Raw genomic sequence first — 22375 nt, 5'->3', positions numbered from 1 at the left:
AGGCAAGAGGAAGACCACCAATCATCACCCGCCAAAGAAAGACCTTACATTTGAAAGGTGTCTTATTCAACCAGCCCTCCATCACAGTTGCCTTCCACCATGACTGAGATTTCCGCAATCCCCATACAGTATTAGCTTTAACACCCAGCCATTGATGATCTTTAATCAGAATATGATACACCTGATTAGCAGAGGCCTTTTCTAGACTCAACCGGCCTGCAAGGTCCCAGTCCTGCCAAGGACGATCCACAGCAAGGGCAGGAAAGGGTTGCCTACTCTGAAGCACTAACAAGAGCTATTCCCATAAATCACGGTATCCATGCGGGATTCTGAAAAGTCTCCTGGCAGTACGAAACGATATGAAGACATTACGACTGGCAAGGGTGGCATCCGCAACTGAAGTCACACCCAAACGGGCCATGCGGTTAAATTTTGGTCTGAGCTCATGTTTGTCTTCCCATGAAAGTAATCTCGAGACTGCCAACAATTCCAGTTGAAAAGAGTTAGTATGCAAGCGGTCCTCCGCTGGATGCCAACGCGCCTTTTGGCAGTGACAGAATTTTTTGCAGGATTCTGTAATGGCGTCTGATTCTCTTTCACAGATTGTAACTGAAAAGCTTGACAAGAACAACTTCCAAGCATGGAAGTTTAGAATGACGAATTTCCTTATGGGAAAAGGATATTGGGAATTTGTTGCAGGAAATGAAGAAGAACCAGTTCTTCCTGATGTTCCCAATCAACATCAAGATTGAAGGAAAATATTTATATACATTCTTGATGTACAATATCAGACAAAGTACAAGACTTAAGTACCAGAAGAGGAATTATCTCATAGTAGAAACCTCACAACTAGTGTTGGCAAGAGTGAAGGGTTTATAGCCCAAGACCCCTATTTACACAGTTCATGAAGATTTGCAGATAGTAATCCCTGATATAGACAATCACACAAGGGAGCACCACCTTCCAGGAGCCGACCAAATGCAGTAATAGAAAGGATTACGGATTGGAAAACCGAGAGTCTACATTAAGGACATGCCACCAGCAGCTCCGAAGTTGGGTATTACCATGCCGAAGCCTGCTGTCCTTAAGAAAATAACGGGCTATAATGGCCCACGGGTGATGATCCACACACACATGGAGCGAAAAAGAGACCAACGAAGTGCCAGCATATGAGTTTCGGCATCCAAAATAGCTCCACCACCCAGGCGTTTGGGGGTACATGTATGTGACCACGAACGAAATCCATGAAATACCTGCATGCAATGAATCCTTCTTCCATAACATGAAACAAATGGGGCGGGTGAGAGCCTTCAAAGTAGTAGGAGTCCACGGCAGCAATGGCAAGAAATATGTGAGCATTGGAAGCATAATTGTTTGAGCCACTTTGAGGCGGACATGGAAAGGCCACGCTTGCGACTTCCAATACATAAACTTAGTTGCCTGTTTCTGTGAAATCCACTCCAGTAGTTTCTTTGGCCGAACATCAACACCCAACGGATACCCAAGATGCCTGACAATGGAGCCACGGGGAACAACTTGACCCTGCCAGTCCAAGGACTGTAAATCGGACTCCGTGCAATTGAGAATGGCTGATTTGAAGGCATTGATACAAAGACCAGAAGCATGACCAAAGAGCGTCCAAACATCTAATGCCTTGCGAATGTTGTCCTTGTCTGTACGCAAAATCATAAAGCTATCATCAGCCAAAGATTGGCTAATGAAGTGTTGTCCCAAAGGAAAAGACAATCTGGCCAGCTGAGTAGAAGCTACCATTGAAGATAGCATTGAAAGAACCGGGTGGGTTGCTAGGGCAAAGAAGAGAGGACTCAAAGGGAAACCCTGTCTCACCGAGCGTGCAAGGACAAATGGCTTTGTAACACCACCATTGAGCATAACTCGCGAAGAACCGGCAGCACTAATGGTGTAGATCAATTGGGACATCGAGTACCAAAACCCATCGCAGACATAAGTTCTGCAATGAAAGACCAGTCTAAATAGTCAAAAGCCTTTTCCAGATCCAATTGAATCAATACCACTTCCTGACTAGAGTGCCTTGCATAGTCAATAGCTATTTGCACATGTAAGATATTATGCAGAATGTTGCGGTCCTTAATGAAATCATATTGAAGAGGATGCACAATAGCTGGAAGGTGCTTGTGGAGCCGATTCGCCAGCACTTTGGAAAAGATTTTATACATCGAACCCATCAAAGAAATTGGTCTCCAATGTTGCAACATTGACGGCGAAGGAACCTTTGGAAGCAGTTTGATAAGGCCTTCAAGAATAGGCTGGTATTTCTCATGGACAATCATAAGCACGCCAGAATAGTGCATAGCATGTGTCTCTGCATAAAACAAGCGAAACCCATGGCAATACACAACTTTTCCTGCTTCACCGTGACTCTTGTGCTCCACCGCACACAGGACATCCCACTGATTCTCATGCAAGACAGTCCACATGGCATGTTGTTTATGGCGAGAACAAATGCCTCGCACATTCCACGTGGCTATCTTCATATATCTTCAAAAAGAAAATCAGGAACGAGGCACTGCTTGCCTCGATTTAACCTTTTTTTGCTAGAATGTCAAGAATACCTTCATCTAGAAAATCAGCTAACACAGCAAAAGAATTCTGGTGGCCCGCTTTAGAGGTAGATGGAATATCCACTGCCTTGGGAGTGGAACGGGGATAACGATGATCCGAAGGTGTAATCACATTACCTCTAGTATCGAACGCCAACATAGCAGGTGGGCCCTTTGGACCGTCTGTATATACTTTCCTCGTAGACTGATTACGGGGAGCAGGAGGAACCATAGTACGTGCAATATGCTGTGAAGAGAACATTTCTTTCCTACGCATATATGTGCGCACGGAATCCTGTGAAACATTAGGCCCAGAATCTGTTAGGCCAGCATCCAACTTTTTACCTTTTTTTGGACGTGCCTCTAGCTAGTCATTGCTACGGGAATCCAAACCCAGGACCTGTTGTTTACCTTTATCCAAAACATTAGGTGGCTGGGTGGCCTCCTGTGACGGAGCATCAAGCACCATGTCATCCATAGGTAGCACAACAAGCGCATCATCTGAAGATGGTTGCCTCTCTGGGCATTCGGCCATAAAATTCCCCAATTTTCCACACGAAAAGCACTGTCTTGCAAAGTTGCCCCATTTCAAGCGAAAGTGCAAAGGATGCATGCTAGAGCAATTAAGGCGAAGCCACGCAAGCCTTTTCCTGGCAGTGTTCCATAACATACACAAACGGTTTCGATTCATGGCCCTTAGGCTTGGGGGAACGAGCACCATTCCCACAATGGCCCCATGGCATCCTTTAACAATGGCCAATAAACAACCGGACAATTTTCTACTTCAACCCACACAGGGCATTCATGTTGAAGCAGGCGCTGAAAGTCTACCATGGGGTGCCATGGCACAACATGGACCAAACGGCGGTCAAAGAACAATGGCAGTTTGGACAGAAGCTCAGCCCGATGCTTTTCTGATTTCAGCAGCACCTCATAGAAGCCTCGGGGCCCAACAAAGATCTCCTTAACACACTCCCCTTGTAGTAAATGGTGCAGCCACTAGCAAATATGAGAAAGCACTGGGATCCTGCCAGTGAAGAAGAGTATAACCGCACGGTCATAAAACACCGAAAAAGAGCGCAAGACAGTTTTCGGGTCCACCGTGGCTTCCAGAACTTCTTCAGTTCTTGAGTCAGAAAAAGCTTCATGATTATGCTGGACATAATCGCCAAGCAGAGTATTGGCAAACTCCAGCAAATGCTCCCAGTCAATCTCCTGCGAATCCACAGAATCAGAGGCAACCTACGCATAGGAACGTTCCTGATGACCCATTGTCTCGTCGGAAGTATGCTTGGAGTGTTTGTCCGTAGGCGGAAAGTCAAAACCAGGAGGCATCTCCTCTGTGCAAGGAACCATATCCTCCGGTTCCTCTGTATCCGAATCCTGACCAAGGGCTGCCACCGTCTGGTCGATAAAAGCCATATCCAGCCCAGCCATGCTTCTGTCCTCTCTCTCTGTCTCTCACTCTCTTGCTCTCTCACTGTCGCTCTGTGTGTGTGTGTGTGTGTGTGTGTGTGTGTGTGTGTGTGTAAAGGCAGGGCTGCTCTGTCTCCGTGCGCCGGACTAGATTGCATGAGGCGCAAGTTGCAGAATCCAGGGGCGCAGGCTCAGGATCGAACGGTGGATGCTGACTCTCGCTAGGATGAAGAAGAGATCTGTGCGCCCTGTGGAAAACTGTCACAGACAAGCTGTTATCTGGTACGAGCACAACGTTGGTTGACAGGCGGCTGACAGGCGATGGCGGACAGGTCAGACAGCGGGCGGGTCTGATGGCGAGCAGGTCTGATGGCGGGCAGGTCTGATGGCGGACAGGACTGATGATGAGCAGGTCTGACGAGCAGGTCTGATGGCGAGCAGGTCTGGTGGCAAGCAGTGATGAGCAGGTCTGATGTCGAGCACAACACGGCTGCCTCAGCCCTGCATGCTGACGTAGAGCAGGCGACCACAGGCGGAGCACGCTGCACAGGTCAGGCGTCGACGGGCCAGGCGTCGACGGGTCAGGCACATGTCAGGCGTCGACGGGGCAGTTTAAACAGGCGCTGCATGCTGACCCAGAGCAAGCGACCGGAGGCGGATCAGGCGGGCAGACTTCAGGCATCAACGGGGCAGTCTGACAGGGCGCGCAGGTCGAGGCGACAGCTGGGGCAGCGATCCGCAGGTCAAACAGGCGGCGGTAGGGCTAGGCGCACAGGCGACGACATTCCCATCGCTTCTGTGTGTGTGTGTGTGTGTGTGTGTGTGTGCTGACACAGAGCAGGATTGCGCAGGTGTTCAGGCCTCGAGAGAGTCAATGCAAAGGGTCAGGTCGCCATCGCTTGATCATCTCACCTCCCTCTCTCTTTCTTTGTATAAAGAGTTGTGATTCCTATTCTTTTTTTTTTTTTTCGTAAAAGGTAATTGTATTAATTACGAAAAAAATACAAGATTACTTGATTACAAGATACATGACGACAATCCAAGCCATCATGTGAAGAGGTGCTAAGTACTACAAGTTACAATTTCATGGCAAGGATGCGGAGGAAATTGCTATATGCCAAGGACGGAAGTCCTCCGTAGAGAGCAAATCAGAACGATGGAGAAGAGCTAACTGCCAATACAAGAGGCCCTTAAGCCTCACAATATGCCGCTCTCTCTCTTTCTCTCTCTCTCTCTCTCTCTTTGATGTCTTTGTTAGTCTCAAGTCTTCTCTCCATACTTCTCTGTCTCTAGACTTTTGTGTTGATTGCTTCCCTTCCCGAGAGTTCTTTGTCTGCAGAATTCTTGTATCCAAACTTCTCGTATGTGCACTGTCACACGCCGATGACCCCTACACTTCTAATGAGGGTTGTTATCTGCAAGGACAAGGAATGTTGTGTGAGAAGAAGAGGGCATGGTGGTGACAATGCTAGCTTCACGATGGAAATGGGAGGTAGTGAAGTTGGTAGACATGAGGCGTTTTTTAGATGGGATAAGGGATGACAATGAGCGAGTGAAAGAGGGGGTGGGTGCAAAGACAAGGAGGGGACTTAGTAGGGAGGGTAGAAGGTGAATAGAGGAGGTAGAGCGGGGGGAGGCATGGCATTGAATGGGAAGGGGGGGATGGGGCTATGTTTGAGGAGAGGGCATGATACAAGGAGGCAGGTGGGCAGCATGGGTGTAGATGGATCTAGTAGCAACCAAAGCTGCATGGGGAGGCAGTCCAAATAGTTAACCGCATCTAAATACTTAGCTAAATCTCACGACTCCATTATCTTTGACCTTTTTGGAGGAGTGATTGGAATTAATTTTTGAGTAAAAGCTAATAAACTAGCCACACCCACGCTTTTGACAAGGAATATAGTTGTTTCCTTTCGGGCCTCACACGATCTGGCATTGCAACTCACCAGATTGATTACTCACTCAATCATTGTGATAAACATAGCAGTCCTTTACGGGACTTTTTGTACTTTGTATTTTACCTTGGGTTTTTTAGAATATATTTTTAATAGAATATTCTCATATGTGTATCTGTAGCTCTGGCCTCTTGCACAGATAAAAACTGAGCTGGAGCAATCTTCTTGGAGGATATGATACTTTCACTGCCACAAACTTTTGACTTGTTTTAAGTAAATCAGTCACCTGGATTTAGACAAAACAGTGGAGTACTTATTTTACAAATTTCAATGCTTTGTTATCTTCCAGTGATCCATGAGGATGCAAAAATAGGAATGTATGTAGAAGGACTTCAGGAAGTAGAAGTTCAAACACCGGAAGCTACATATGAAGTGCTAAAGCGGGGTTCACTAAACCGCCATGTGGGTGCAACAGCAATGAATGCAGAAAGCAGCAGATCCCATGGGGTCTTTATCCTAATTGTTGAATCTCAGGCATGCTAATCCTTATCTTTAAAGGAAGGCTATTTTTCATTGTCTATTTGTGTTTGAGGTTGAATGAAGCCTGGTGATAATGCTGAGAATTAGTTACATGTGTGCAATTATTTAAGTTTAAATCAAAACTAGACTACTAGCATCTCACACCACTTTGATGTGGAGAAAAGAATGTCTTGGACGTATGTAAACCAGACATAATAAGAGGACACATAAGATGTGGAAAAGAAAGGCAGGAAATGAAACCTTGTTTACTTCTTTTTTCATTTGATTTAGATATCATGCCAGACACCATTTAAAAACTGCCACCAGCTCATGTCATCTTCCGTGAGAATAACACCTCACTTGAGAATTATGTGTTTGAGTGTGAAGCATTTAACCTGCATCAGATGCATTTGAGCCTAGATTTAGATAAGAAAAGTAATTTAGAGCATGCATACATGTAAAATTCCAATACGTACAAGTATCATGCATAGGTCTGTTCATGTGGAGTGTCCTATTGTGTGTATGCATAAACCATCTATCAATGAATGAGCTGTATCTCGTTTGTGAACAGTGTTGTCAGGCTAGAAGTGCATATAGTCATAGCCATCCAGCATTTGTCCGCTGCTGCCCTCAGTCGGACAGCATCTGTTTTCAGGCATCTTCCTTGTCCCTCCTCCCCTTTATCATCATCTTCATCTACTCATAGCTGGCATATTTCTGTTTTTCTCTCTTTCTACACATATTTTCTCACTTGATCTTTAGAAAGAATCTCGCACAACCTCTTCAACACCCGAATGGAGCAGCATTTGCAAAGGTGGATGGCTATTGGTGCTGCATGTGGTTTGAGTGATAGGAAATGATTTATCTTCAATTTATACAGTTGGATTTGGCAATGCTTTAATGCCCTTCAAAACCAACCACTAGAGTCCTTCAATGCTTTAATGTTTGGGTTGTTTTGAGCATGTCCTAAGCATGCACGACACTAGAGAAAAACTTTCTCAGAGACTGCCTAGAAGCTGCCAGAGATTTTGACCTCTACCACGGAACATAAGCTCCTCCCAAGCTGCCCCACTATACCCTATTCATAGACCAGACATGTATATTCTCCTCTTAACATAGCGTGTTGTGTCCGAGTCTTCTCCCAAATGTCTTGCTCTAGGCATAGCAGTCTGCATGGGGAAAGCTACATCGTTTGTGTCTGAAACCCTTGTGTGTATGAACCCTGATTGAAGTTACATATGAAAGACATGTAGAACTGAGGATTGTACTCTAGACATAATTCAATATTTTAGTGCACCAACGTATTTGAAGTGGGCATTTCAGTGCACTAAAAAATAAGATAAATATATACAATAGCTTGAAATGTGAGAATTGCAGGCAGATATGATGTCTAACATAAATTTAGAACAACTGTAAATCAAACGTAGGGATACTATGATACTAGAAAAGCAGCAAGAAACTGCCTGTTCTGGAAAAGAAGATGACAGCCTCACAAAGCTTTTTTGGACAGGTTCTAGGATGTGTTCACTACGCTTGTTTATATATTGACACTCGTATCACTTGTTGAGGAGGAAAGGGCACATGGGAGGAGCATTTATTGTTTTTTTTTTTGCAAGTAAAATGTGGCTAATTATATTACTCGGAAGGCTGATTACAACGAAGTGTATGTGCTCAACAGACTAGTTGGAGCTGATGCAGATCACAAATTCATCATGTATACAAGCCCCTCAAGGCGGTCTGGGGGCAAGAAGCCATGGAGGGGGGGTGTATCGCCATCTGGGGCTGCCCGCCTGCATCGTGAAGAACAGGTCATGGCCGCCCCAAGTGAGCAGAAAGTGAAGACGGAGCTCCTGATGAGCTCGAGACTCGCCCTGCAGCTGGTCCAAATGGCCGCGGAGGGAGTGGATGATGGAGGTCCAAAGCTCTGCAAAAGTCGCATATACTAAAAGCCACTCCCCACCAAAAACCACCTAACAGTGTGCCTTCCAAATGTGCCATCCTATATGATTCCCTATGATCTCCCATATCTCTGAGCGCTTTGTTGTGGGATGCAATACTTGGTGGTTGGGTAAAGCCTCCAAGCCGACCACTACACAAGACCCAGCCTCGATGAGAAAAATCGTGCCCTGTATCCCAGTCTCATACAAAAGATGACGGCCCTGGCTGACTGCCTGTCAGCAAAAAGCCCCCCACGAGATACAGCCAAGGCTGGGTGCCACACGGCAGAGAATATGGTAGACTCCTCTCCACACAAGCTGTGTTGCCTTGCAAGACTAAAGGTAGTGCTTTGGAGTTTCCAAGTGCTGTTGTGGGCAACTTGCTGCATCTGAGCTAATCAACTCCCAACAGCCAGACCCCCATGTGCCAAAAGCCAAAGGAAATACGACACTCTCCTTTGCCTCTAGCTTGTTGAGAAATGTGCAATCACATCCACCATAGCCTCTTTGTAAGGAACAAACAAGGCAAAGAAACACATTGCAAATAAAGCCTTAGACTAGGTCATGTATGCATGGCTTATTAAAACCATAGTTGGTGAATACCACAGTCACTTTCCACCTTTCCTCACCTACCAATACCACCTACTGTATGCCTATAAAAGACACTTATCCCCACACTCATTTCATCAATCATTATCATTCAGTTGTACTTGCATTATGCTTGGATAATATCAATTGTTTTTCTTTGTCAATGCTTATGCCTCATTATGATTGTCTATTTGCTCATTAGTGATCCTCCTTAACATGCATCCTTAATATTTTAACATAGCCGTCCCACAGGCGACACCAGAAAGTCCGACGGAAGGCATCCGTAATGCTGTGCTCCACCCAGTATCTGCTACGCAAAGGTGCCCAATCCATGTTCTCTTGTATCATTACATGTCTACCAATCTTGGCTGTGTACTCCAAGAACCTCAGTGGCTTCTTGGCGACCGCAGTGGCCGGCCATAGTCACTCTCTAGGGTCCCACTCAAGCTCATCAAGTGGCGTGCTCTCCCATATCCAAAGGCACCACTCCTGAAACTTCTCCCAGGGCACATAAGGGTCTATTCGCCAGGTCTTCCCTTGGAGTCCAACCACACGAATCCTCCTCTCAGGAAGGACAACAATCTTCTCATCGTGCTGCCCTTGGTCAAGAACCAAAACTCCCCCCCCAATCGTGCTGCCCTTGGTCATGTAGGGGGCAACGCCCACTCTACCCACCACCTTTAAGGGGATACCTATTGGTGAGAATCTAGCAGCCCACACCTCACCGGCTTTGGGATCGGGGGGTCTAGCCACTCTTGAGGAATTGTTGAGTCAATCTCCCTCCTGATCTCAACTCCTTGCTCACAACCTAATGTCAAAAGGTGACGTACCAGCGAGACAGTAGGGTTGGTGGGGAGGAACATGGAGTGAACTTGGCAAACATGGAGAAGAGAAGAGAAGAGAGAAGAAACTTTGATGAATGGAATGATAAAGTTCCGAATCATGGAGTCAATGTGATACAAGGGAACAAGGGTGTAGTAGCACAAGGAAGATGATGAAGACAGCCACGAACCATAGACCGCAATGTCCTCTTGAAGGGGTGTGAGGGTAGTGGAGAGGCTGGAGAGAAGAGGTGACGGACTGAATGGATCAGCCGTGAGGAATGAATGAGAGAGTGGCCTATAAATAGGCATAGTCAGTCTAGGATGGTGCCCCTTTTTGGGGCTGCAAACCCTAAATGCAAAACGCAAACTGTGGGTGAAGGGTTTCTCAACACCCCCTCTCAGGCGTAAAAAGGGGAACAAGAGAAGAGTGAGGTGGAGATGCAATGCTACATGCTGAAGAATGCTCATGCAGCAGGTGCCACTTGGACAGTGTCCCTCGTCGGGAAATTGTTTACTTGCCCAAGCGCCCTAGTATAAAGATGATGAAATCATGCAATGCATAGGAGGTAGAGGATCCCTAAGATCCAAGATTTCCACCTGAAAGATAACTTGTAGTAAAGACAGTAGACAGAGTGAATTGGAGAACCCGAAACTCAACCTCGGGAGAGAAGCCACTAGCTCCGTGCATCCATGCTGGAAGGAATACGAAGGCCTCGTCACCAAGTTGCGGCTGAACCTCTGAGGTCTCGATCTAGGTGGTACCTGAAGATCTTGGGTATCAGTAGAAGAGATGATTGGTCGAAGACAGCTACCCCAAGAAAGTAGAAGATGGGTGAAGAACTGCGTGTGGAGTAGGTTCCCTCTCTGAGGTGGAAGGTGGAGGGGCCCCTACTGAAGTCGAAGAAGTAGATGCCCCCTCTAAGGGAAAAGAAATAGCATTCCCCTTTGAATCCCCCTCCAAAGTAGATAGGGAATCGAAAAACTCATGGATCATAGACTTCGAAATGTCTGATGACGAAGGAAGTGCCGCCGGTCGTGCTGAACAAGGTATCTAGGATGTGGAAGAGCTCCCAGAGGTAGCCTCTCGAACCTGAGTAGTCGAGGGTGGGGAAGGATGGGGCTCAGAATGAGCAAGAGGTGGGTAACAGTCACTGTCTCTTAGTGGAGCAGATTGGGTAGTTGAAGAAGAGGAAGGAGTCGAGCAGCCACTGTTTCTCGAAGGAGCAGACTAACGAGGAGACGGTATCAAACAATAACTGTCTCTCGATGGAGCAGACTGCAGATCCGTAGGTCGTGGAAGCCATTGTATGTGAAAATAAGTGGGAGAAGATTGCCGCTGGCATTGCGACGATCTCTAGGAGGTTGTAGTGCGAATCGATCCTCCATGTGCTCGAAAGGACTTAGTGCGCATCGGATGTGTCTTAGTGCCTTGAACATAGTACTTTGATAGCCGATGCAGAACGATCTCTGTGGCCCAGAAAGGAGAGGTGGCACAAGGAGTACCTGGTGAAAGACGCATATACTCCGGGGGCTGGGGAGCAAAGGTCGAAGGCGGCAAGCATTGGTGGTGTGTCCGGTGATGCCACAGTAGGAGCACCCAATAGTTTGGTCATCTGTTAGTAAAGAAGCCATGGATACCAATGTGCCTTGCTGAAGAAGGAAGAGGTCAGCCACCATGAACCACGAACCACGAACCGCAATGTCCGCCTCAAAGGGTGTAAGGGCAGTGTGAAACACGAACCGCAATGTCTACCTCAAGGGGTGGAAGGGCAGTGGAAGGGCTAGAAGTGAGCTGCCTGTGGGAGGAGGATGCGACCAGCAATAAGAGGTTGCAACCAATAGAAAAACGCAGGTGAGGAGAGAGAAAGACTAAAAACGCGGGCAGGACAGCCTGTAGGAGAGAGAAAGACTAAAAACGTAGGTACCACAGCCTGCAAGAGAGAGAAAGACTAAAAACGTAGGCAGCAGGTGAGAGAAAGACTAAAACCGCAGGTAGGATAGTTGCAGGAGAGAGAAAGACGAAAAACGTAGGAAAAAAACAGCAGCAGCAGTCAACATGCTGAAATCAGCTCCGAACAGTGTGTGATAGGTTGGAAATAGGTGCCAGACTGTTGTAGACAGCAATGGCCAGCTTGGGCTACGATGTGCTTCGTGTTTGGGGTGTGGGCAACAAGCTGAAATACCTGAAATTTGCAAAAACGAGATTGTTTTTTGAATGGAGAGTGATCAGCAACAGTCGTTCTGTTGTAAACAGCTGCAAATTGCGGGTGAAAGGCTGAAAACAGGCGCCAGACTGTACATAACAGCAAGGGACAGCTAAGACTGCGATGTCCTCCACGAAAGGGGTGTGGGCAGCAAGCTGAAAATACTTGAAATCTGCAAAAACGAGATTTTGATGCAACAGAAGAAGAAGAGAAGTGGATGCCGAACCCGCCACCGGTCTTTGCCTTCACTGGAGTGAAGGATCTTCGCTGCTAGGTGAGCAGAACCTGCTCTGATACCATGTCAAAAGATGACGTACCAGCGAGACAGTAGGGTTGGCAGGGAGGAATATGGAGTGAACTCGGCAAACATGGAGAAGAGAAGAGAAGAGAGAAGAAACTTTGATGAATGGAATGATGAAGTTCCGAATCATGGAGTAAATGTGATACAAGGGAACAAGGGTGCCGTAGCACAAGGAAGATGATGAGGTCAACCACGAACTGCAATGTCCTCTTGAAGGGGTGTGAGGGTAGTGGAGAGGCTGGAGAGAAGAGGTGACGGACTGAATGGATCAGCCGTGAGGAATGAATGAGAGAGTGGCCTATAAATAGACATAGTCAGTCTAGGATGGCGCCCCTTTTGGGGTTGCAAACCCTAACGCAAAACGCAAAAACGCAAAAACGCAAACTGTGGGTGAAGGGTTTCTCAACACCTGATGCCCACTGCAACACCTCCTGATCTGCCATCTTGTACATATCCTGCCACATCCTGATAGTATGAGCAGGGCCAGTCTCCCAGCCAGCCCATTGGATGTGGGGTGCTCACCAATTTGTCACCAATTCGTATCGTGTTCCGATCTCGGATGGGGATTCCAGACTGTTGGTTGGTGGTCTATCTCCTCCTGACATCCTAGGGGCCTCTGAACTAGGGCCTTGCGAAGGCCTTGCCACACTCGAAGTAAGCTGCGGAGGAAGGATGATTTGGGTCGCGTGATCTAGGCAGTCGTGAAGATCCATCTGAAGGATGGTCTCCATTCACCTCCAAGCCTTGGTTTGCACTCTTGGAGACCCTCTTGTAGAAGGACTTTCCAAGCTCGCCCACCCTGTGAGACCATGGACCACTAGCTTGCTCAAAAGGGCCAGGCTTTGGAACTTTGGGTCGATGATCCCAAGCCCTTCCTCAGACCAGTGCCGGATGATGGTCGCCCATGCCACCTTGGCTAGGGAATCCGTGAAACCGTTTGAGCTAGCCGAAAGAAAATTCCGCACTAGGCGGCGAAGCTGAACCACGCAAGACGAGAAGCACCAACAAGAGGCGGTATATCAAGCCATTGCTAGGAGGACCTGGTTAACCACTAGGGCTTGGCCTGCTTCGGACTGTGCTCGAGTAGGTTAGCTTCCGCCTTATAGAGTCCAGAACTGGAAGAAATTGTTGGGCAGGAGTGATGTCGAGTCGCACCTGGAACCCTAGATATCAGACGGTTTGTCCCCTACTCACCCATCTCAATCCCCAGTGCACACCCCACTCCGTGCAAGAGTTTGGATTTGTAAGAAAACCAACCGACTTTCACTAGTTTATTTTCGCTCCAGGTGCAGTGCATAATACCTCCAAAGCTAGTCTCACTCTCTCCAAGATTAGCTCATCATCCTCTACACAAAGAGCCATATCATTTGCATACTCTGAGTCCAGTAGCTCAGTCTCCTCCCTCACCGAAAGTCGAAGGCCAGGTAGCCTGCTCACATGTGAGCAGAGGAAGTAGGACATCGCCTTCGCAAAGAGTAAGAAAAGATACAGGGCAAGAGGGCAGCCTTGCTGAACAAATCTCTCTAGCCGAAACTCCTCCCCTCTCCTGCCACCAATGAGAACCCTACTAGTGGCTGATTTGTTAAGTGCACAAACCCCATTGATCCATGCCTTAACCTTGCCATGGTGCCCTCTAGGAAGTCCCAGTCAACCCTGTCATAGGCCTTCTCAAAATCCAAGACTACTGCCAATCCTTGACCACTGTGCTAAGCCCACTGGGTCGCGTCGAAGAAATTAAAGACATTGTCTAGGATGCTCCTATCATGGACAAAACCTGTCTAGGTGTCATGAATGATGTCTGGAGCATGGGATGGAGTTGGCTACCAATCATTTTGGCCAGTGCCTTATAGGCCACTGACAATAAAGTGATCGGTCTCCACTGGGACAGCTCCAACTGGTCTCCCCCTTTGGAGAGGAGAGTGAGAAGACCTGTCGATAAATTGCCTAGTATCCGTCCTGAGCTGAAAATCTCTTGAAAGGCCAGTAGTAGAGGGTCCTTCACCACCTCCTAGTAGATTGTGAAGAAGGCCTTAAAAAGACCATCCTCTTCGAGGCATTTTTGCCCATCCTGTGCATGGAAGGCCTCAGCTAGCTCCTTCTCTGTGAAGGGGTCTAGAGGGAGCGTCCCATCTCCTCAGTGACAAGGGACATAATGCAATCCTAGACCTGCTCTCTACAACGCTGTACTTTGGCTAAGACTGCCTCCTGCTGAAAAAGTTGTCTTTAGAAGTCAGTGGCAATCTTCATCACCTCATCTGGGCTAGAGCGAATTCTCCCGTACTGTTCATGGAGGTAGCGAATCTGATCTCCTGAGGTGTGAGGCTGATGCACGTGAAAAAACTCCTTGCACATCGTGTCCCCCTTCCGCATCCAAAAGGTTGTTAAGGTATGGAAGAAGAACTCAGAGCGCTTGTCCTCAAGATCGGTGAGGGCTGCCTGTGCGCGCACCTCCTGCGTGTGGAGAGTGGGATCCCCTTGTGCCTCTTGGAGTAGTCTTTGAGTGGCTGCTAGGTCTCGCTGGAGTGCTGTCTCCTCCTCCCAATACTCTTGCCTGGCTTGTATGGCTGCCTCTTGGCAGATCCTAGTCGACTCGGCTAAGACCTCTGCAACCTCCTCTACAATCCAGCCCCCCGTGGCCCACTCCCTAGTCTAGAGCTGCTCAATCTGCCTCCTTACCTTCTCCCTCCTGTAGATTGAGTCAAGGATCCGACAGGATCACATGTCAAGGGCTGAAGCGGAGCATCAAGCATGAGGAGAACCGGGCAGTGATCAGAGAAAGTGGTGCCAGCCAACTGCTATACCTAGCCTCCTCTAGAGCACCCCCACTCTCCCACATAGAACCGGTTCAGCCGCTCCAAAAGAGCTCCACCAAGCCACCTGTATCCCCAAGAGAACTCAAGCGACCTCTCCCTCTTGTGAAAAGTTGGGTCCCACCAAGTATCATGTGCTCCTACTGCAAGGAGGAAGACCTCCCATGCCTCTTGCTCCCCTCCTACCATACCCTAGTAATCTCTGCCTCTGGCATGTGTTACATTCCCATAATTCTTCATGAGTATGCCCCAGGCATCTTTCGGGGAATCACATCTAGTGATTTGTATTGCTATAGCGTCAGATATACATAAGGAAAACCAATGTAGCACTTTGCACGCTCTCTGTGTCCACTGTTTATGAGCTCTTCTTTGATCATGTGTCGACCATTCAGGCAATTCAGGTTCAGCTTCATCACCAATGCATAGGTCCCAGTAACCTCTGCCGACCAAGAAATTCTTCATATGAAACATGAGGATGAACAAGATACAAGGCAGTACTAGACAAGATATTGTACAACAAGATTACAAGATAATAAGCCAACAAGAATATAGTGGAAGACTAGACAAGACTAGATACTTTGACTAGATAAGAACTAGAACTAGAACTCGAAGTTACTTTTTTTTTTGAAAGTAAAATGTGGCTGATTATATTACTAAAAAGACACTGATTACAACGGAGTGCTCATGCTCAACAAACTAGTTGGAGCTGATAAAAGTCACAAATACATCATGTATACAAGTCTGTTACGGTGGCGGTTTGGGGGGATGGGGGCAAGAAGCCATGGAGGGGGGGTGTATCGCCATTTGAGACTGCCTGCGTGCATCACAAAAAACAGGTCTTGGCCACCCCAAGTGCGTATGAAATGACATTGGAGCTCTTGACGAGCCTTGGACTCGCCCTACACCTGATCCCATCAGTTGCGGAGAGAGTCGATGATGGAGGTTGAGAGCTCTGCTAAGGATGCCTGTGCTGAAAGTCTCTCTACGCTGAAAGCCTCCTGACACCGTGCCTTCCAGATATACAAACCAATAAGACTCCCTTTGATCTTCCATATCTCAGAGCGGTCTGTTGTGGGCTCCAGTACTTACCTGGCGGATGGGTAAAGCATCTAAACTGACCAGTGCGCACGATTCTGCCTCGATAATGAATATTGTATCTTGTATCCCGGCTTCATACAGAAGGTGATGGCCCTGGCTGACCGCTTGTCAGCAGAAAGCTTCCCATGAGATACATCCAAGGCTGGGTGCTATACGACGAAGGATGTGGCATGCTCCTCTCCACACAAGCTGTGCCGCCTTACACGATCAAATGCAATACTTTGGGGTTTCTAGAGGCTGTTGTGTATAGGGCTTACAACCTCCCTCATTTTGCATCTGTGCAAGCTAGCTTTCCACCACCAAGCCTCCATGTGCCACCAACCATAAAAAATACGATACCCTCCTTGGCCTCCAGCTATCCCATAGGCGGCACCAGAAGGTCCGTTGGAAAGGTTCCGTGATGTTGTGTCCCGCCCAGTGCCTCCTAGGTGACGGCCTCCATATACTCTTGCATCAGTACGTGTTTGCCAATCCTGGCGGTATACTCTTGGAACCTTGGTGGCTTCTTGGTGAGCGCAGTGGCCGGCCATATCCACTTTCCCAGATCCCACTCTAGCTCATCAAGTGACCTGCCCTCTCAGATCCAGAGGCGCCACTCCCTGAGCTCCTAACAAAAGACAAAAGGGTCCATAGCCTCCATGTCTTCCCCTGAAGGCCAATCACCTGGATCCTCTTCCATGAAAGGACAACTATTTCCTTATCGTGTTGCCCTCTCTCAGGAGCCCGACCTCTAGGCCTGTCCTCTAGGCCAGCAATGGCTGCTCACGTGCGCACCTCCTATGCGTGGAGGGTGGGATCCTTGGGTGCCTCCTGTAATAATCTCTGCGTGGTTGGATGGTCCTATCAGAGTGCTCTCTCCTTCTCCCAGCTTTGCTGCCTAGCCTGTATGGTTGCCTCTTGGCAAATTTTTTAGGAGGTTCTACAATGACATCGTCGATGATATAGATGATGACATGGCATATCTTCCAAAAGGTTCTATGATGGCAAGGGTGGGTTCGCATGGGTTGGCTTGAGGATGTCTTGTTAAGGGTCCATTGGCATAGGGTGTGGATTCATATGGCATGAGAAAGAATTAATCCGTACACTTGATCATGGCATATCCGTGACATCCCCCCCCCCTCTAGTGATAGGTTGCATGAGGAGCAGCTTGGTGGTTTGGTCCAAGTTTCGTTGGATTCCTCTTGTAAAATTCTTTAACTTTAAGAGGTGCTCTTTGGAGATATTTTGCATGTTTCCAAGTGCAATCATTGATGTCATATCCTTTCTAGTGAACAAGGTATTGCAATCCACCTTAGGAGATCCTAGAGTCTAAGACATTCTCGATCTTAAATTTTTCATGATTTTCAATATGGATAGGTCATGGGGGATTAGATCTCTCCCCCCTCAATGGTGAGCTTTGGTATGGCTTGAGCAAGGCAACATGGAAGACTAGGTGGATCTTCATGGTGCTGGGGAGTTGGAGTCTAGGTTGATCTAGACCATTATAGTGAAGGGCCCAAATCTTTGGTGGTCTAGCTTGGTGGAGGACCTTGTTGTTTCGAGGTTATGATTGAGTAATTATACTTTGTCATTGACTTTGTATGCTAGATGTTGGAGATGATGCTGGTCCGCATAGTGCTTGTATTGATTCTGAGCCTTTTGGAGTTGTTGCTTGAGTTCTTGGTGTATGTCTGCTAGGTCTTGAGTTTTATCTCGGATTGTAGGGTTCTTTACTTGATTGGATGCTGGCCGTAGTTTGCATAGAAAGGGTTTGCTTGGTAGATGCATGGATACTATCATTATAAGCAAACTTTGTAAGAGGTAAGAGGTCAAATCAATCAATTTGATGGTAGTTGATGGTCCAGCGGAGATATTGTTTCAAGACTTGATTTACCCTTTCTCTTTGAACATCAGTTTCTGGATGATTGGCTATGGATAACTTAACTTGGACTCCAAGGAGGTTGCAAAGGCTTTTCCAAACGGCTGCCTTCCATCGGACTTTCCGGCGCCGTCTATGGGACCGCTGGAGGCCAAGAAGGGTATCGTATTTCCTATGGCTTTTGGCACATGGAGGACTGGCGGTGGGGAGTTGGCTGGCCCAGATGCAGCAGGATGGAGGGTGTAAATGTTGCCTAGAACAGCCTTTGGACACACTAAAGCACTGCCTTTGGTCGTGCGAGATGGCCTAGCTCGTGTGGAGAGGAGTATGCCGCATTTTCCGCCATGTGGCACCCAGCATTGGATGTATCTTGTGGGGAGCTTTTTGCTAGCAGGCAGTCAGCCAGGGCCGTCACCTTCTGTATGAGGCCGCGATGCAGGACACGATCCTCATCATTGAGGCTGGGTCTTGTGTAGTGGTCCGCCTGGAAGCTTTACCTAGCCGCCAGGTAGTGGAGCCATAGTAGAGCACTCTAAGGTATGGGAGATTGTAGGGAGTCTTACTGGATGGCACATTTGGAAGGCACGCTGTCAGGAGATTTTTGGCAGGGAGAGCCTTTCAATACAGGCGATTTTGGCTGAGCTTTGGACTTCCATCATCCACTCCCTTTGTGGCCGGTGGGAATAGGTTTAGGGCGAGTCTCGTGCTCGTTAGGAGCTCCGTTTTCACTTCTTGCGCACGTGGGGCAGCCACGACCTGTTCTTCATGATGTAGGTAGGCAGCCCTAGATGGCGATACACCACCCTCCATGGCTTCTTGTCCCCCATCCCCCCTAGACCTCCTTGAGAGGCTTGTATACTTGATATATGTGTGACTCTGCATCAGCTCCAGCTAGTTTGTTGAGCATGAGCATTTCTTTATATTCAGGGGTTTTTTCTAAAGTAATATAAATAGCGACAATTTATTTGCCAAAAAAAAGGTTCTTCCAAAAACTAGATATGAATTGGACACCCCGATCGCTAATGATGTAGTACGACGTACGGAGTCACCATTGGACATAGAAGTATTGCAGGAAGCCCTATATAAGTGGTGCAACTCGGCTTCTCCAACATCTTTCCAAGACGGGGGGCAAGTTGCTCCATGCAAGATTCCTCAAAAACATGACGGAGGAGATTCTCGCCAAGATGAGAGGGGGTTCCACAAGAGGAGAAGGAAGTGGCTTATCTGTAGCAACTCCTATGCCTACTAACGAGAGGAAGCATCGAATGTTGGCATATCTTCAACCCATGCGGGAGAGACTTCTACCATTAGTTGTGGGGGCTCCACATTTGTATCCAGCTCCGATAAAAGACAAAGAGTGGAGGCTCATGTGGTGTCGGAGAGACAATCCTCTCTCTCAAGCTCCCAGTCATGTGCGTGGATCGGTTGCCTTTCTTAGAGAAAGGCAACGACTTGTGGACATTGAAATTGCAGACACGATGATTAAGTGTAATCTTGCATTCAATGTTCTAAAGGAGGAGCAATGGAAGAAGATGGTAAAAGCCATTGCCAATGTGGGTCCGTGTGAAGGATGGACCGGTGTCACATACAATGATATGAGGACGAAAAAGATTGATGAAGAGGAGAGGATTGATAGAGCCCTTGATCCTATTTGGGCCACATGGATAAAATATGGTTGCTCCATTCTCACCGATGGATGGAGTGATCGTAAGAAACAGAGAATCATCAACATATTTGTCTCATGTCCACTTGGTACTTATTTTTTGCGGGCCGTAGATACTGGCAAGAGGGGGAGCAAAACGACGGGTGTATTCATCTACTGCCACATTTGACAAGCTATCATTGAGGTATACATTGCCTTTTAAATTTGTTTCACTTTCTTTTATTATGATAATTGATTTATGCATAACCATCTATCTCCCTATTCTAATTTCTCTCTAATATCTATCTTGATTCTCTCTTTCCCTTGGAGCGCCAACCTCCATCTCTCTTCATTCTTGAATCTTGAAAGTTGAAACTTGAAAGGCTCAACTCTCTCTTTCTCTCTCTAACCTTCAAGTATTGTTAGTGTACTTGTAATTTGTAAATTGTGGTTGCAGGTGGGGCCCCTCGAATGTGGTGCAAGTTGTTATTGACAATGCATCGAATTTTCGGCGCATGGGCCATTTGCTTGAGGCTGTGTTTCCTAGGATTGTGTGGACTCCATATGCAAGTCATTGTTTCGACTTGCTCATGGAGGACATTGGGAAGCTCAAGTGGAGCGCCTTTATGAGGTGCAGTCCAAGACAATGGTGTCCACTCTATGGAATGAGTGGGATGAGAGGAGGTCAAAGTCATGTAGGGGTCATGCCTTAATGAGCAGTTTTGGCAAAAAGTCCGTGCCGTTGTCATTGTCGTGACTCCCTTTTATAGGGTGTTACGTACGAGTGATTGTGACGGTTTTACCATGGGCCTTCTCGTTCACTTCTTTAGTGGCATTGGTGGATGCACGTGCTTGTACAGTGATCACAGATACACAGCATGCACATGTTTTGGAGATAGTAGAGAGGAGATGGGCATGGATGTATAAGCCCATCCATGGTTTTGCCTCATTGGTACAAGCGGCTTACAAGTCACCAATGGTCATGGATAATAGAGAGTTCTGTTTGGACCAGCTTGCTTATTTGACTCGTGTCGTCCCTGTGGATGACCACAATGCAGTGTTGGAGGAGCTAGGATGCTACGTAGATTAGAGAGGGCATGTGGCTTATGCTTCTCCCACTCGTTGCAGGAGAGAGTCACTTGTGAAGCCTTTATTTTGGTGGAAAACTTTGAATACTCATTGGAGACCCTTCAGCCCTTATCCATGAGGGTCCTTGCCCAGGATTACCCTTCGGGTGCATGTGAGAGAAACTGGAGTGCCTATTCTCTCATTGACACAAAGATTTGCAATCGGCTTAGCACACAACAGTTAAAGCGGCTAGTCTATTGCCGCTCTAACTTACGCATGATGAGGGCTATGATGAAGTCTATGATGAGCATGGGTAGTCCGAAGCAGGTAAAGTTTAAACACTTAACCATAAAATTTAAAATTTGTTATTTTAAACTTTGAAGTTTATACTTTACATTTTAGACTTTAGCATTTACAATCTTACGTGTATCACTGCATCGTGTAGGTGATTGTTTATACATTCAAGTTGATGGGTGACACTCTTCCGAGTGTACATCAGGAGGTGGGTGAGGAGGAGGAGATGATTTTTTCAGAGCTCTATAGAGAGCTTATAGCAACAGACAATTGTGACACTGGCAGCCAGGGTGCTCGTGGGCGAGGAGTTCAAATAGGTGGTAGCAGGAGCAAGGTCATTCGACGTCCTCCAACATTGAGGAGGGGCGTTTCGAGTGGCTTGCAGACATATGTAAGCTCGGGCTCTAGTAGGTCACTTCCTGTGTCTCATGATGACATCTCCCCCTTACCTACACAGTCGCCACCTAGGGAGCCATCATTTCATGATGATGGTAACCTTATCAGTGGGAATGAGTATGAGTGTGTCTCATCATCCGATGCCGAGTCATCTTCAAACTCTCTTGATGAGCACTTAGATGGTTTTGATGATGATGATGATGATGATAATGATAGTGATGCCTCATCATAGATTCATAGGTCCCTCTCTTTTTTGTATCAGATGTCTACTATCATTGCATCCACATGCATGATGCTACTATGATACACTAGATTGTAGTTGTCTAAGATTTGAAAGGTGGACACTTTCTTGAAGGGAAATGCATTGCAGTGGCGGTCCATGCTCTTGATGCAAGGTAGAGCACCGTCAACATGGGTACAATTTAAGCGAATGTTTGCATCGAATTGGTTGACTAGTACCTTTGAGGTGGACATCATGACAGCTTGGAACAAGCTTGATGCAAAGGAATGTAAGAATTTAGAGCAATACAATAAGAAGTTTTGGGATACATTGCTGCCCATCACTTCTTATCGGTCAGTTCCCCTTCATGAGCAGGTGGAGAAGTATGTATGTGGTTTGCCTAAAGGAATTAGGGATTTTTTCATTAAATCCATTGTTTCAAGCATGTCTCAGCTTATAGAAACTGTTACTACAGCTGATACATTACTGTGTGGAAAAGATGCCGGCTTTCAAGACCGTGATGAGTCCAATGTCAAGGAAATGAAGGCTGAGAGAAATGGCAGATCTGAAAATCAGGCTGAAAAGAGGCAAAAACAGCAGCAAAGACCATCGAAAAGTGTGGCAGCGCATAGGGAATTGAGGGCTGCTAATAAATGTTACATATGTGAATAGGAGGGACACATTTCTAGGAACTGTCCTAATCAACAGCTGGTAACGATGATA

General features: G+C 47.1%; 1 protein-coding gene across 4 annotated transcripts in view; it reads left to right on the top strand.

The window, feature by feature from the left end:
• The window catches only part of LOC148040881 (uncharacterized), a 164702-nt gene that overhangs the window by 43644 nt on the left and 98683 nt on the right, over window positions 1–22375 (top strand). For all 4 annotated transcript variants that reach the window (XM_087672836.1, XM_087672809.1, XM_087672739.1 and 1 more), the window contains exon 7: window positions 6243–6427. In XM_087672836.1, the coding sequence (XP_087528962.1) occupies window positions 6243–6427 (185 nt within the window). The remainder of the gene's footprint in view (window positions 1–6242; window positions 6428–22375) is intronic.

The sequence above is a fragment of the Lygodium microphyllum genome, chromosome 1 (assembly GCF_053477565.2).
Source record: "Lygodium microphyllum isolate KBCC chromosome 1, Lygodium_microphyllum_v1.1.10, whole genome shotgun sequence".
In the NCBI taxonomy this organism is placed as follows: Eukaryota; Viridiplantae; Streptophyta; class Polypodiopsida; order Schizaeales; family Lygodiaceae; genus Lygodium; species Lygodium microphyllum.
The sequence above is the reverse complement of the archived record's forward strand: the minus strand, read 5'-3'. Positions and strand labels throughout refer to the sequence as shown.